General features: G+C 39.8%; 2 protein-coding genes across 4 annotated transcripts in view; both read left to right on the top strand.

Moving 5' to 3' along the window:
* Positions 1-16,848, top strand: part of RABGAP1L (RAB GTPase activating protein 1 like) — a 516,407-nt gene that overhangs the window by 212,950 nt on the left and 286,609 nt on the right. The gene's annotated exons all lie outside the window — the stretch shown is intronic.
* On the top strand, positions 11,161-15,993 carry GPR52 (G protein-coupled receptor 52). Its single transcript, XM_080647601.1, has 2 exons — positions 11,161-11,828; positions 12,708-15,993. Exon 2 carries the CDS (start codon positions 13,138-13,140, stop codon positions 14,221-14,223), a length of 1,086 nt encoding a protein of 361 aa, XP_080503727.1. The 5' UTR covers positions 11,161-11,828; positions 12,708-13,137; the 3' UTR covers positions 14,224-15,993.

The raw sequence follows: 16,848 nt of genomic DNA, 5'->3' as shown, positions 1-16,848 counted from the left end.
CATTCGACCGGGGGCGGTGGGGGGCCCCTTGCTGGCCAACCTCACAGCCCTTCCCGCTGGCCAGCTCGGCCCAATTGGCCCCAATGGGCCGGCCAGACCCCACTCATGCACGAATTCGTGCACCGGGCCTCTAGTTAAAAATAAAACTGCTATGAACATTTTTATACAAGTTTTTTAATGGATATGTTTTGTTTCTAGTGGGCAGATTTGATGGGTCAGGACAGATTTGTTTAATGTTATTAGATACTCCCAAACTGTTTTAAAGTTGGGCCATTTTACATGATGACTGTTTCACTTATTCTGCATCCTTACCAACATTTAGTATTTGTCAATCCTATATAATAATCCTATATAATAAAAGGCTAATATGCAAATCGACTGAATGGTGGAACGACCAGTCACTATGACGTGCACACTCAATGCAGGAGCTGCCCCCTGGTGGTCAGTGCGCTCCCACGGGGGAGTGCCGCTCAGCCAGAAGCCCTGAGCTGGGCTCATGGCTGGTAAGCACAGCGGCGGTGGCAGGAGCCTCCCCCACCTCTGTGGCAGCACTAAGGATGTCCAACTACCGGCTTAGGCCCGCTTCCCAGAGGGAGTGGGCCTAAGCCGTCAGTCAGACATCTCCTGAGGGCTCCCAGACTGCAAGAGGGCATAGGCCAGGCTGAGGGACCCCCTCCTCTCCACACCCCCCGAGTACACAAATTTCGTGAGCCCGGCCTCTAGTGTTTTAATATTAGCCATTCTGGTGGGTGTATAATGGTATCATATTGTGATTGTAGTTTGCTTTTTCTTGATGCCTATTGATGCTCAGACCTTTTTTAATATTCTTAATGGTCATATGTATACCTTACTTTGTGAAATGTCTATGCCAGTTTTTCCTATTTTTAAATTGGCTTATTTGTATTTCTATTAACAAATTATAGGAGTCAATTGTATAACTTGGACCACAAGTCCTTTGTTAGATATGTGTTTTGCTAACATTTTCTCCCAGTCTTTTGACTTGCTTATTGATTTTCTTAATATCTTTAGAAAATCAGAATTTTGATTTTTAAGTATAATTTATTAAATTTTTCTTTTATAGTTATTGTTTTTAGTATTCTAAGATACCTTTGTTTACTCTCATGTTATGCAGGTATTCTCCTGCTAGGACATTTTCCTAGAAGCTATATATTTATAGTTTTAATTTTTATGTATAGATCTATGATCATCTCCAATGTTTTTTTGTGTATGGTATGAGGAAAAGGTCTAAGTACATTTTCCTCCAGATATCCAATTTTTCTACTGCGATTTACTGAAAAGATTTTCTTTTCCTCTGACTTGTTTTAGATTTTGTTGAAACTTGGTTGGTAAGTGTGGGTTTATTTTTGGACTCTATTCTCTTCTGTGATCTGTTTATCCTTATGCCAGCCTTGATTACCTGGGCTTTAGAGTAAGTCTTGAAACCATTTTGCCAGTCCTCCAACTTTTTTATTCTTTACCCATATTGTTTTAGCTATCCTAGGTTCTTTGTGTTTATATATAAATTTTAGAAACAACTTGTTAGTGCTATAAAATATCTGCTTGTATTTTAATTGGAATAGCAAATCAATTTGAGAAAAACAATATTGAGTCTTCTAATCCATAAGATGCTATATATTACTATTTATTTAGGACCTTTTAATTTTTCTCAATGACATTTTGCACTGTGCAAGGTATAGGTCTTATACATCTGTTGTTAAATTTATCCATATTTTTCTGTTTTTTGGCTATTGTAAATGGTTTATTGTTTTAAAATTTTATTTACAATTGTGTGTTGCAAATGTATACAAATGTAGTGATTTTTGTATTATGACCTTGTATTTTGATAAAGTGATTATTTCTAATGGGTTTTGGGTAGTTTAAAAGTATTTCTTATATATACAATTATGCCTTCCTTTTCTTGTATGATTTACCTATTTCTTTTTTCTTGCATGTTATACTGTCTAGGACCTCTGATACAGTGTGGACAGAGGTGGTGAGAGCAGACACCTTTGCCTTGTTTCCCGTCTAGAGGAGAAAGCATTTAGTCTTTCACCTTTCAATATCATGTTAGCTGTAGATTTTCCCATGGAGTGTTTCTTGTGGTTTTCCAGGTTGAGGAAGTTTTCTTTTGTAGTGCTATTAACTTAACCTTTGTTAAATATTTTTAATTGTTAATAACTTGCATTACAGTGAAGTGAAATTAACAATATAAACTTGTTTTTTTGCCTTTGAGAGGCCACTAAATCAGTGGATTGTAATACGTGCTGCTTCAGAGTCTTTTTATTTTTTTAATGCTTAAACCACGTTGCCTTGATATTCTTCGTTTTAAAAAATATATTTTCATTGATTTCAGAGAGGAAGGGAAAGGAGGAGAGAAATAGAAACATTAATGATGAGAGGGAATCATTGATTGGCTACCTCCTGCATGTCCCCCACTGGGGACCGAGCCCGCAACCTGGGCATGTGCCCTTGACCAGAATCGAACCTGGGACCCTTGAGTCCGCAGGCCGACGCTTTATGCACTGAGCCAAACTGGCCAGGGTGCCTTGATATTGTTAATACTACATTTGATAGTACTACATTTAAAATACATTGACACTGCATTTTGCAGCATTTGTCATTTTAAAAATAAGTAATTAATCATCATCTCTTGCTAGATATTATTGTTTCAAAGCACTAGTTAAATATTCATATTAAATCGGGTTTAGGTAGTAGTATCGATGAATATTACCCTTATTTTAAATATACTAGAAGACTAATCATTTTCCCCCTGCAATTTGGTCATAAATTTTATAGCTTTCATGTGAAGCTTATGTCATATAAGGGATTGCAAGGAACTATGTGTATTCTGAATTTCACAGAATTAGTGTTTTTCTGTCATAGACTCTTTAAGCTTTTTTATATGATTTATATTAAAATGATATTGACTATTTATTTGTCCAACTCCTATTCTATACCTAACTCTGTAGTGTAGACACTTGAGATATAATGGGGAACAAAACGTTGCTTCTGTCATGGGGCTGGCAATCTAGTCAGGAAGACTCCCCTGGATGAAAGAGATCATTATAACTATGATAAGTGTGGAATCTGGTGTAGTCTGGGAATTCACGGAAGGTTTCCCTGAGGAGGTGGTATTTGAACTGAAACTGATGAGTACATCTGAATTAACTAAGAGAAGTGTGATGGTGTAGTAAGCAGCAGGTACAGATAACCTAGGTAGCAAGGAACAAAGCACATATATGTGGGACTGGGGGAGGGTGCAGTGATGGGGGGAAGTAGAGCCAGTTTAGCTAATCCTAAACAATATAGAAGAGAGAAGTAAGATTGGATAGATATATGGAGACTGGATTTTATAGGGCCTGTTAGAACTTTATCTCTAAGGGCAGTGTCAAACCAATGAAGTGTTTTAAACAAGAGAGTGGTACAATCTGGTTTGCATTTTGGAAAGAATATTCTTTCTGTTTTGTGCATAATGAATTGAAAAGAGGCTACCGACAATTCAGGAAGCCACTGCAGTAGTCCACACACAAGATGATGCTAGCTTGCTTAGTGTAGTGACAGTGATGCATATACATCATTGGTACATTTAATAAATATATTTTAAAACCTTTTACTTCTATATTTGTTTACTTTTTAATGTATTATATTAGTTGTGTAGTTTTCCTTGATAGCCATTGCCTACTTCTATCCTATTTATCGTTGATGGCTAACATCCTTCTTGCTTTACTCTTTATAGCCTGTTGAGTAATTGCTTGAATTGCTTAGATGTTTAATAATGAAATATTGATACATAAAAGAATATATATAACCCCTTTAAGGTATAAATAAAAGACCAAATACCTGTGATGTATCATCTCATATAGTTACAGAGTTTTAGCTGTTAGAAGTAATTCTGGAGAAATCCCAAATAATGTTTCCTCTTAGAGATTTTCTGACTAGCATCCATCAGTTGAAAGGAGAGGAAGGGTAATGACTGTATTAAGAGTGGCAATAATCAAACACCTAATGACCCTGAAAATGAAGAGAATTATGCCTAATGTAAAAACAAAGAATGCTTTATGTAATGAGCTATGTAGATATATGATAATAATACTCTTGTTATTAGAGCTTCACATTGTAAATTAGTTCCTATATAATCAAATCAGAGAAAAGGGTGGAAAGGAAGAAAAGTAAGGGACTAGTAGAAAGAGTCAGTCTCTAAAAAGAAGAAAATAGTCTTGTTAGAACTATTGAAACTTTGGCGGAAGTTGGTGGAAGGAAAGGACGAAGCTAAAGTGGGTCAAAAGCACTGCTCCTTGAACTTTACTTCTCATATATCTTTGAAAGCGTACAATTACGGGTTATTTACAGCATTCTTACATTCAGATCCCTGCCTGTGATTTTTGGGAAATAAATTTGCTTTAGTGGTATACTATTTGAATTTCCATATGTGAGATTTTCTGGGGGCCATGTACCTGATTTTAGAAAAATTACAATTCAAAACTGTCTTAAAAATGTGTAAAATCTATACTTAAAAAATCATTTGTTTAGATGCTTTTTATTTTTCAACTAGAGGCCCAGTGCATGAAATTCGTGCACGGGCGCGGGGGGGGGGGGGGGGGAGGGAGGGTCCCTTAGCCCAGCCTGCACCCTCTCCAATCTGGAACCCCTCGAGGGATGTCTGACTGCCCGTTTAGGCCCTACTGGGATCGGGCCTAAAGAGGCAGTCGGACATCCCTCTCACAATCCAGGACTGCTGGCTCCCAACTGTTCACCTGCCTGCCTTCCTGATTGCCCCTAACTGCTTCTGCCTGCCAGCTTGATTACCCCCTAACCACTCCACTGCCACCCTGATTGATGCATGACTGCTCCCCTGCCAGCCCGATTGCCCCTAACTGCCCTCCCCTGCAGGCCTGGTCACCCCTAACTGCCCTCCCCTCCTGGCCTGGTCCCCCCCAACTGTCCTCCCCTGCAGGCCTGGTTGCCCCCAACTGCTCTCCCCTGCAGGCCTGGGTCCCCCCAACTGCCCTTCCCTGCAGGCCCGGTCACCCCAAACTTCCCTCCTCTGCCAGCCTGGTCACCCCTAACTGCCCTCCCCTGCTGGCTTGGTCCCCCCCAACTGTCCTCCCCTGCAGGCCTGTTTCCCCCCCCCCCCCACAACTGCTCTCCCCTGCAGGCCAGGGTCCCCCCAACTGCCCTTCCCTGCTGGCCCAGTTGCCCCCAACTTCCCTTCTCTGCTGGCCTGGTCACCCCTAACTGCCCTCCCCTGCAGGCTTGATTGCCCCCAACTGCCCTCCCCTGCTGGTTATCTTGTGGTGGCCATCTTGTGTCCACATGGGGATAGCCATCTTTGACCACATAGGGGCAGCCATCTTGTGTGTTGGAGTGATGGTCAATTTGCATATTACTCTTTTATTAGATAGGATGGTTTTGTAGTAAAACATTATTTGACTCTTCTTTGTATGGAATGTAGGATCTTTCTACATTTATGAATATTTATCAAATGTAATTTTAATTTTTAATATTATTATTACTGTAAAGTATTAGTTAAATTCAATCTTGTATGATTTTTAAAATCTCAGACATATGCCAAAAGAACTTTTTCACTGATACTGCCCCTAGGTCAATGGAAGACAAAGAGAAAATAAACAAATGGGACTACATCAAAATAAAAAGCTTTTGCACAGCAAAAGAAACCATCAACAAAACAACAAGAAACCCCACTGTATGGGAGAACATATTTACAAATGTTATCACTGATAAAGGTTTAATCTCCAACATCTACAGGCAGCTTATACAACTTAATAAAAGGAAGATAAATGATCCAATAAAAAAATGGGCAACTGACCTAAATAGAATCTTTCGAAAGAAGACAGAAGAAAGGCCAAGAGACACATGAAAACATGCTCAAAGTCACTAATTATCCGAGAGATGCAAATCACAACAACAATGTGATACCATCTCACACCTGTCAGAATGGCTATCATCAACAAATCAACAAACGACAAGTGTTGGTGAGGATGCGGAGAAAAAGGAACCCTCGTGCACTGCTGGTGGGAATGCAGACTGGTGCAGCCACTGTGGAGAACAGTATGGAGTTTCCTCAAAAAACTGAAAATGGAACTCCCATTTGACCCAGTAATCCCACTCCTGGGAATATATCCTAAGAAACTAGAAACACCAATCAGAAAGGATATATGCACCCCTATGTTCATAGCAGCACAATTTACAATAGCTAAGATTTGGAAACAGCCTAAGTGCCCGTCAGCAGATGACTGGATCAGAAAACTATGGTACATCTACACAATGGAATACTATGCTGCCATAAAAAGAAGGAATTACTACCATTTGTAGGCACCTGGATGGAATTAGAGAACATTATGCTAAGTGAAATAAGCCAGTCAATGAAAGAAAAATACCACATGATCTCACTCATCTGGGGATAATGAAAAACATTATAAACTGATGAACAAAAGGTAGATACAGAGGCAGTAAAGCATCAAACAGACTGTCAAATTACAGCGGTAAGGTTAGGGAGAGGTGGGGGAAATAAGAGATCAACTGAAGGACTTACATGCATGTATATAAGAGTAACCAACGGATGCAAAACATTGGGGGGTGAGGGCATGTATGGGAGTGGGGTGGGCGGGGGCAATGGTAAGATATGTACACATATAATACCTTAATAAAAAAAAAAGACAAAAATAAATAAATAAATTCAATCTTGTATGATCTTAATACTTTTAGGCATTTCTAAAAGCCAAAATGCTGCCCTAACTGGTTTGGCTCAGTGGATAGAATGTCAGCCAGGGGACTGAAGGGTCTCGGGTTCGATTCTGGTCAAGAGCACATGCCGGGGTTGCAGGCTTGATCCCTAGTGGGGGGCGTGCAGGAGGCAGCTGATCAGTGATTCTCTCGTATCATTGACGTTTCTGTATTTCTCTCACCTCTCCCTTCCTCTCTGAAATCAATAAAAATATTTTTTAAAAAGTCAAAATGCTTTCCTATAAAATAGGACTTTTCTAGCCTTTTAAAAAATTGGCATATGTTTGTCATATAATATCCTATTACTTTCAGGTATATATCATAGTGATATGAGATATATATATATATATATATATATATATATATATGTATATGTATATATATATATATATATATATATATATATATATATTTGAAATGATACCCACAGTAAGACTACTTACCATCTATTATTATACGAAGTTATGACAATATTATTGACTCTATTCTCTATGCTGTACATTACATCTTTATGACTTATTTATCTTATAACTGGAAGTTTATACCTCATAATTCCCTCCCCCAGTTTCAACTGCCCCCCAACCCATCCCCAACAGTTTGTTCTTGTACCTCTGAGTCTGTTTCTGTTTTGTTTGTTTGTTTTGTTTTTTAGATTCCACATATAATTGAAATTACATGATATTTATCTTTATCTGTCTGACATATTTCACTTAGCATAATACCCTCTAAATCTATTCATGTTGTTACCAATGGTAAGATTTTATTTTTTATGGCTAAGTAGTATTCCATTATACTATCTAATAAAAGAGTAATATGCAAATTGACCATACCTCCACTACACCACAAGCCACGCCCACCAGCCAATCAGGAGTGAGTATGCAAATTAACCCCACCAAGATGGCTGCAGCCACAGAGCGAGCAGGAGGCTTGGGTTTTCCTGGCAATGGAGGAAGCCAAGCTTCCCACACACCCTGGCCAGCCGTAGACTCCACTCAAGGTTACAAAGTTTCTATTTTAGAAGATAAATAAATCCCAACAAAAATGGCTGCAGCCACTGGGCTAGAAGGAGGCTTGGGTTTCCCCGGTGATGGAGGAAGCCAACTTCCTGGCCTGCCCTGGCCTCCGCTCAAGGCTACAAAGTTTCAATTATAGAAGATAAATAAATCCCAACAAAAATGGCTGCAGCCACTGAGTGAGCAGGAGGCTTGGGTTTCCCCAGCAATGGAGGAAGCCAAGCTTTTCACCTGCCTTGGCCTGCCCTAGCCTCCACTCAAGGCTACAAAGTTTCAATTGTAGAAGATAAATAAACCCCAGATACCAGGGCCTCTGCTTGGGTCGCTGGGGTGTGTGGCTGGCCTGCAAACCACCACAGGCCCCTTGCCCAGGCCACCCCATGCCCCAAGAGAACCCCCACCCTGATCTGGGACACCCTTCAGGGCAAACCAGCTGGCCCCCACCCATGCACCAGGCCTCTATCCTATCTAATAAAAGAGTAATATGCAAATTGACCATCACTCCAACACACAAGATGTCTGCCCCTATGTGGTCAAAGATCCTGCCCCCCTGTGGACACAAGATGGCCACCACAAGATGGCCAGCAGGGGAGGGACCAGGTCTGCAAGGGAAGGCAGTTGTGGGTGATCAGACCAGCAGGGGAGGGCAATTGGGAGGGACTAGGCCTGCAAGGGAGGGCAGTTGGGGGCGATCAAGCCTGCAGGGGACGGCAGTTAGGGGTGACCAGGCCAGCAGAGGAGGCAAGTTGGGGGTGACAGGGCCTGCAGGGGAGGGCAGTTGGGGGGACCCTGGCCTGCAGGGGAGAGCAGTTGGGGGTGACCAGGCCTGCAGGGGAGGGCAGTTAGGGGTGACCAGGCCTGCAGGGGAGGGCAGTTAGGGGCAATTGGGCTGGCAGGGGAGCAGTTAGGCATCAATCAGGCTGGCAGGGTAGTGGTTAGGGGGTGATCAGGCTGGCAGGCAGAAGCTGTTAGGGGCAATCAGGAAGTCATGCAGGCAAGCAATTGGGAGCCAGCAGTCCTGGATTGTGAGAGGGATGTCTGACTGCTCGTTTAGGCCCGATCCTACCAGGACCGGGCCTAAACGGGCAGTCCGACATCCCTCGAGGGGTATCAGATTGGAGAGGGTGCAGGCTGGGCTGAGAGACACGTCCCCCCCACCCCGTGCACGAATTTCGTGCACCGGGCCTCAAGTATTTTATATATATATTTCACATATTATTATTCATTCATCTATCATGGACACTTGGGTTGCTTCCATATGTTGGCTATTGTAAATAATGCAGCAGTGAACATAGTGGTGCCTATATCTCTTTGAATTAGTGTTGTTATTTTCTTTGGATGCACCCCTATGTTCATTGCAGCATTATTTACATTAGACTTTTTCTATTAAATTTAAATATTTACTTTCAAACCTCAACATAGTTCTCATTCTAAGATTGTTATTCTAACTTGTTTTATAAATTTTTCTGGTAATGAAAAATGCACTTCCATTCTTTTTACCTAAACCCTTGAAAATTTTAGTAATAATAGGTCTTCCTGAAAGGTAGATCAACATAAAGGAAAGAATAGGGCCTTCTGTTCTTTACAACTTGTTGTTTGAAATCCAAAAGAATTCTTCTTAAACATTTCTTGACGGGCAGCCATTGGTGGAAAGGAGAGAAAAAAAGGATGGGGTTCATAAATACTCTGTTAATAATGACAATTTTGACCTATTTCAATCCTAGATTCATGACTCTGTAATAGGAGGCAAGTTATACATGCCTTCTCTAGAACCCTTTTTCTTCCCTTGGAAAATGATAATGATGGTACCTACTTCATAGAAAGTTAGGTTTTTATAAGCACACTAAAGGCCTAATGCATCAAGATTCATGCAAGAATGGGCCTTCCTTCCCCTGTCTTCCGGCACCGCCTTCGCTCTGGCTGGAGCCGCCTTTCCGCCTTCCCACACTCCCCAGAGGCCTGGAGTGGCTGGGGTGGTGTGGAATGCCTGCATCATCACCAAGGCGACGACGCAAGTGTCCTGCCCTGCTCCTGGCTGCTTGGCGATTGCGTATGCAAATTAACCCACCATATTTGTTGCATTAATTTGCATACTCACTCCTGATTGGCTGGTGGGTGTCACAAAGGTATGGTCAACTAGCATGTTACTCTTTTATTAGGTAAATAGCATAGTGATTGGCACATAGAATGTACTCAACAAATGTTAGTTCTCTTCCATTTTCATCTTTTTATTTTAAATCATCACCCAAGGATCTCCCCCTCCATTGATTTTTAGAGAGAGTGAAAGGGAGGGAAGAGGAGGAGGAGGAGAGAGAAACATTGATGTGAAGAGAGACACATCGACTGGTTGCCTCCTGCACATGTCCCGAGGTACATGCCCTTACCTGGGAATTGAACCTCCAATCCTTTGGTCTATGGGTCAACACTCTAACCACTGAGCAGCTGTCCAGGTTGCATTTTCATCTTAATTTCCCTAATTTAATTCTGAAATAATTGGTAAATTAGTTCTAAATCACTTCTAAGAAAAGTGCTGACCCCATAAGAATTATGCTTAAAATAGTGAATGTTTGTTGATAGTAAGTCAAAATAAATGGAAATGTTTTTAACTTTCATCAAATAAATGAGCTAAATTTTCTTTCTTTGAACATGGGTATGGGTAACTCAAGTACTGTATGACTAGTTCTTTGACTCTTTGAATCTTTTTCATGTTAGGGTGAAAAGTGGACTAAATAAGCATTCTGCTTATTTTTAATATCTACTCTTCTGAGGTCATATTTGACCTTAAATATTTTCCCAAATTGATTTTAGCATACAGGTGTTAGGTCCAATGCTTTGTTTGTACAGTTAACTACATCAAATTCAACAATTTAGTGTGGGTGTGGCAGGGATTTGAGAGATTAAGTGATTTTTAACTTCTGTTAATCAAAATATAACTATATTTTAGAGAATAAAAATGGTAACTATATCACTTGAGTTCATGAAGACTTAGCTAATTTTTAATAATTAATAAGTTTTTTCTGCCAATGAGCATTAAATTACTGCTGACTTTTTAGTGTCATAGTACCTTGTGGTAGTTTTTCTGCAGGGTTTAAAGGTGTATTCCAGTTTTGTTTTATTTTTCCTGTCCTGTCCAGAGGAAATAATCTTTACAAATGATATAGGGAGACTATTTCTAGAAGTCCATACATGCCATTAATATGTTATAAGGATCGGTCAGTCCCATTGTCTTCTTTTGTCAATCTTGATCGGAGCTTGCCGAGTAAGTCTATAAGCCTGCATGTGCCTGGCAACTGTTACCTAGTGACAGTTTCAGCTGCTGTAGCCATTGGCTGTGCTGTTGATTGGGGCAGGAGGACCGAGTCACCTTTCTGATGGTGAGTTCTTCTGCATCAGCTCAGGATGAGGAGGAGGAGCCGGGCTCCAGCTCAGGTGGAGGCAGTGATGCCGAGCGATTGTGAAGAATATCCCGACAGCATCCTGGGAGCTGCATCACAGTGAGTCGGACTTCTGAATCAAGCAGCTCATAACAGTGAATGTATGTGAGGAGCACTGCCTTATTCCTGTAACAAGAGAACTATTTTGTGACAAGCGACGCTGGGAATGTGCAAGGAGGAATATCCTGTGGCTGTTTTAAAAGAAGAAGGTCTTCCCTGCATGACTTGGTGATGCACGAGAAAATAACTTTCAGAAGAGTGCCGCTGCATTGTTCCTGAGGAAGTCTGTATTTTTAACCTATGGCATTTCTTCCAAAGGTGTGACAACAAAGGCTGACAAGCGACTCTCCGAAATGCCTATACTTTAAAAAAGACTTTTGACAATGTTAACCTTGTATCAGGACGACCTTGGAAGCCTTTTGGGTGGATTCATTCCTGCATTATTCCTTTCATTATTTCAGACTCTAGGATTTAAACTCATCTTGATGTGTTAGAGGTATTTTAAAACAAAATCATTTTAAAACCTACCCAATAGCCCCTATGTTAATTGAGCACTTGCTCAAAATAGAATGCAGAAATAGAAGAGACATTTTTTAAAACATATGGCTGCTACATAACTGCAAATATAGCAAACAAGGTAATTTTCTACTTTCAGAAGATTTAGTTGAAGTTTATTTAATGTGTTAATCATCTAATGAAAATAGAGAGGATAGAGAAGTGTAGATTATGCTGTCTACTAGAAATACCTAAGTAGTAAATAATGGCAGCATTTCTAATCAGATAAGCTCAGAGTAGATAGGAAAGTTTCCATTATTGTCTAAATTTCATGTAAATTCACAGATATATTTGAGACATTGGTGTGGTTGCAAGGTGAGCAATAACTTTGAGCTATATATTTTATGGTCATGCTTCATTGTAAGGAAGGTGGCATATCAGACAATGAAAGTTGATGCTGAAATTAATAGCAAAATGATTTATTTTTCTTTTGAAAAGGAAGAAGTATAAATTACATTGTTGATGGTAGCACCAGTAACTATAATATACTAAAACTGTTTTTTTTTTTCTGAGTGCTTAAAAAATGCATGCAAAAAGTTTAATCATATTTTGTCAGGTGTTAACCCATTACCTATTATCTTCCTACTGGAAATATGTTTTGTTTGTTTTTTCTCTCATGAAAGCTATATGGCAATCTGGAGTCTGTTACCTCCGTTCTGCTCCTTTGTGCCCAAATACAGATGAGTCTTTTGGAATTAGCCTTTTCTGGAAAGGGGTAGTGGTGGCAGTTCTTAGCTTCTTAAAGAAATGAGAGAGAAATGGATCATAAAGTTGACCCACCAGCATCAAACCCTCAACTGAGCCCCAAAACACTCTTTGTCACAATGAACTTTTTCTTAGCTTTCCAACCAAAACTGAGGTCTTAATTATTTAAATTCTAAAATATGAATCCACTTCTTATGCTAGATGAAATAGGAAGCCTGAGACAATTTCAGACTTTTTCTTTTCTCATTCTTTCTAGTTGATCCTTAAGAAACAGCCTTTCTGAGGAGGACAAACAACCCACAGAAGCTTTTCTTCTCTTGGCAATTGCTTGTTTCCTTTTTGCAGCTTTAATTTTTTATAGTGCAAGGTAACAAGTCCATTTTCCCTAGAAGTGCCTTGTGTCTGCAAAAAGTTGTTTGAGACCACCAGAGGAAGCTAACGGGTGACCTTTCCCCACCTCCTTTGTAGCTTATTCTCCTCCTTCTCCCCTTAAAGCTGAGGGGTGTCACTGCTGCACTGAGGCTGATGAAGAGACTTGAGTCCTTTCTGGGATGCTCAGCTGTGACAGAAGCACTGCCATCGTCTCCCGGAGCTGATTCTCAGACACTCAGGTGCAGAGTTTAACAGATGCTGGCAGGGCACCGGTTTGCTGTAGCCCAGGCTGCAGGTTCCCTCAATTCCAAGCCATGAATGAATCCAGGTGGACTGAATGGAGGATCCTAAACCTGAGCAGTGGCCCTGTGAATGTGTCTGAGCGTCACTCCTGCCCACTAGGATTTGGCCACTACAGTGCAGTGGACATCTGCGTCTTTGAGACAGTTGTTATTGTCCTGCTGACATTTCTGATCATTGCTGGGAATTTAACAGTCATCTTTGTCTTTCACTGTGCTCCACTCTTACACCATTATACCACCAGCTACTTCATCCAGACGATGGCATATGCTGATCTTTTTGTTGGAGTTAGCTGCTTGGTTCCTACTCTCTCACTTCTCCACTACTCCACAGGTATCCATGAGTCATTGACTTGCCAGGTTTTTGGATATATTATCTCGGTTCTCAAAAGTGTTTCTATGGCATGTCTTGCTTGCATAAGTGTGGATCGTTATCTTGCAATCACCAAGCCTCTTTCCTACAATCAACTGGTCACCCCTTGTCGGCTGAGAATTTGCATTATTTTAATCTGGATCTACTCCTGCCTAATTTTCTTGCCTTCTTTCTTTGGCTGGGGGAAACCTGGTTACCACGGTGACATTTTTGAATGGTGTGCCACTTCTTGGCTCACCAGTGCCTATTTTACTGGCTTTATTGTTTGTTTACTTTATGCTCCTGCTGCCTTTGTTGTCTGCTTCACTTACTTCCACATTTTCAAAATTTGCCGGCAGCACACCAAAGAGATACATGACCGGAGGGCCCGGTTCCCGAGCAATGAGGTGGATGCCTCTGGAGAGACTGGACACAGCCCTGACCGTCGCTATGCCATGGTCCTGTTTCGGATAACCAGCGTATTTTACATGCTGTGGCTCCCCTATATCATTTACTTTCTTTTGGAAAGCTCCCGGGTCTTAGACAATCCAACACTGTCCTTCCTAACAACCTGGCTTGCTATAAGTAATAGTTTTTGTAACTGTGTAATATACAGCCTTTCCAACAGTGTTTTCCGGCTAGGCCTCCGAAGGCTGTCCGAGACGATGTGCACGTCTTGTATGTGTCTGAAGGAGCAGGACACACGAGACCCCAAGCCCAGGAAACGGGCCAATTCCTGCTCCATTTGAAGAGAACTGCCCAGTAAATCAAGTGTAACGGACAGTGGTTTTGGTTCATAGTCTTGATTCATCTGGAAATTTGCAATTAGAGAAATATTTACTTGAATAGGCATATAAGATGAAGGGACTAAAGGTTTCATTTTTTTTTCTCTTTTTTCATGGAGGAAAAAACTAAAGGAAAGGATTTATAGAAAGTAACCATATAGCATGTGAGTATCAATGTGCAGTAGTAGGAAAAATTAAGCCCTGAGGATGACAAAAGTAAGTCAGATATTCCACAGGATGTGAGCCAAGCCCCTTGGTGTCTTTCTCTCTGATTGAACTCTGTCCTCTGTCTCTGATTCTTGTCTCTTTCACTCTCATTGTGTTTGTGGAAATTACTTGCATCAATTTTCCTCTATAGAAAATTGCTACATATTATATATGTGGCAAAGTATAATCTTTGGCATCAAAGTGTACTTTTAAACACACTGATCTGAAATCCGTAAGTGGTCTCTCATGGATGTATAGTAAGCATTGTATGTTAGTCCCTGCCACACAACCCTTTTGCTTGTGTTTTTATAATCTCCACAGCACACATTTTCTGCCACGAGCAAAAAGAAACAGTATTTTTATTTCATCAGGGTAAAATGATGCTCCCCTCTCCTGTATTCCTGCTGTATTTCCCGTCATCTGCATCTTTTAGTACCTTAATCCAGAAGTGTCTTAGCTAATGAAAGAATCTACTATATAGAGCAATCAAAATGTTAAATAATTTATTCCTTCCAACAAAGCAATCGATAACCTGTATGAGATATTATGTTAAATCTTTTTAATGGCTTTTAGAAACATTTTTTCTGGTTCCTTTTAAATTCTTTCACATTCCCAAAGTGGTGTCCCTTTTGCTATATAGTAAAGCTTTGTTTTCCTTTAAGACAGTCCACAAATAATTCTAATGCAGATGCTGAGTACTCACCCGGAAGTAAGGCATTGCTCCTAAAGCTACTTGGTGTGTCTTTTTTTATTTTTAAGAGTAAAATATTGACCTTTTTGTGTTAGGTTTACAAAACTTACTGTTCTGTCCACCAATCATTTCTGTGATATGCGTTGGCACATAGTATATTTTTTACAACAAAGAAAATGTAAATGATAGTATGTGATCTGTGCCTAATGTTTTCTTAGCACAATATATAGATCAATGTTGCTTAAGTCACCAACATAGGGAAAAAATATACAAAAACTTCTTTTAAGAGAAAAATACTTTTGTGTAGCTGTTATTTAGATATTTATATTAGACCAAGCTGTATTCTTAGTGCTGCTGAGAATATAATATACTTAATTATGAAATACAGGTTAACAGTTTTCAGTATTTTCTTTTGTAATGATCTGTTTTCATATTCAGAGTTTAAATTAGCTTATTTTCTAGTGTGCTACATGGAATTGTATAATAAATTGTCAGGGGTTTAGATGTAGCAAAATGGCATTTGGGAATTAGTATGAAGCAGGTCTGAGTGGTAAAACATCTAAATCTTACTTTTTTACCATAATTTTCCTGCCTGACAGATATTTTAAATTTTATATCAAACTACTGAGTATTTTTCTTCTCAGCATTTTTGATTTGTTTGTTTTATGAAATGCATTAATGAAATGTGCCTACGGAAGCCAACCATGTTGCACACCGGTGGTTTGACTTCATAGGCCCTTTAGTGGAAATGTCATCATTCTATTGAGGTTGTTCTGTATATTTTTTAAAATGTAAGAAAGGTTTAAAATAAAGAATAAAATAGTATTCTATATACCAAAATCAGACTTTGCTCCAGTTTAATAAAATACTTAACTTGGAACAAGAGTTTACTTGTTTGGGATCAAAATTTAACTGGTTTATATTTCTGTGGTTTGGGTTGTTCACATTAATTCTTGTCCCCTGTTTGCAATTGGCATCTGGGAAAAGTTGAAATGCTCATTTTAAGTCTAGATCAGTTCAATGAAACATGATACTGTAACTTTTCAGTGGTCATAAATAGGACCTTCAACATGTATTATTTGAGAACAAACACATTTTGATTCCTTAAGTTTGGAGTGTACATACTGTATAGTTAGGAAAGACTCAGTAGATGACCTGTACAGGAACTGTGAGGTCATATTTATTGCATTTTCCTCTTCTAGCTTTTCCTCGTAATAATTCTAACAACAGTTATGTGACAGGCACCGTGTTAAGTTTTACATGTGACATTTAATCCTACTGTGACTCTTTGAGATAGCTACTGTTATTCCCATTATAGAGATGAGGAAACTAGAGAAAAGTGACTTATCCAAGGTCACTCAACAAAGTCAATGTCTGTCAGAAGCTCAGTAACACCCAGTTGTCCTGGAGCCAAAGCCTGTACACTTAACCACTATACATACTGCCTCCTCCTCCCCTCCTCCCTCCCCCAAAAAAGCCTTCAAACCTTTGTACCTCTTTTCACTACAAAAGTTCTTTTTTTCTCACCTAAGTCGTTTGCTTCACTTCTTTTTATTTTCTGGTGATATCTTTTTCTTGATCTTACAAATCTCTTTGATTAAAACAGCAGTCTTAATAAGCTCAAACTTGCCAGGTTAGTCTATAATCTGTAGTCTATAATCAAACTATTTTTTAAAATAATAAAAGTGAAA

Source organism: Plecotus auritus (genome assembly GCF_963455305.1).
Source record: "Plecotus auritus genome assembly, chromosome: 12".
Classification (NCBI taxonomy): domain Eukaryota; kingdom Metazoa; phylum Chordata; class Mammalia; order Chiroptera; family Vespertilionidae; genus Plecotus; species Plecotus auritus.
This window is presented reverse-complemented; position numbering and strand designations above follow the sequence as displayed.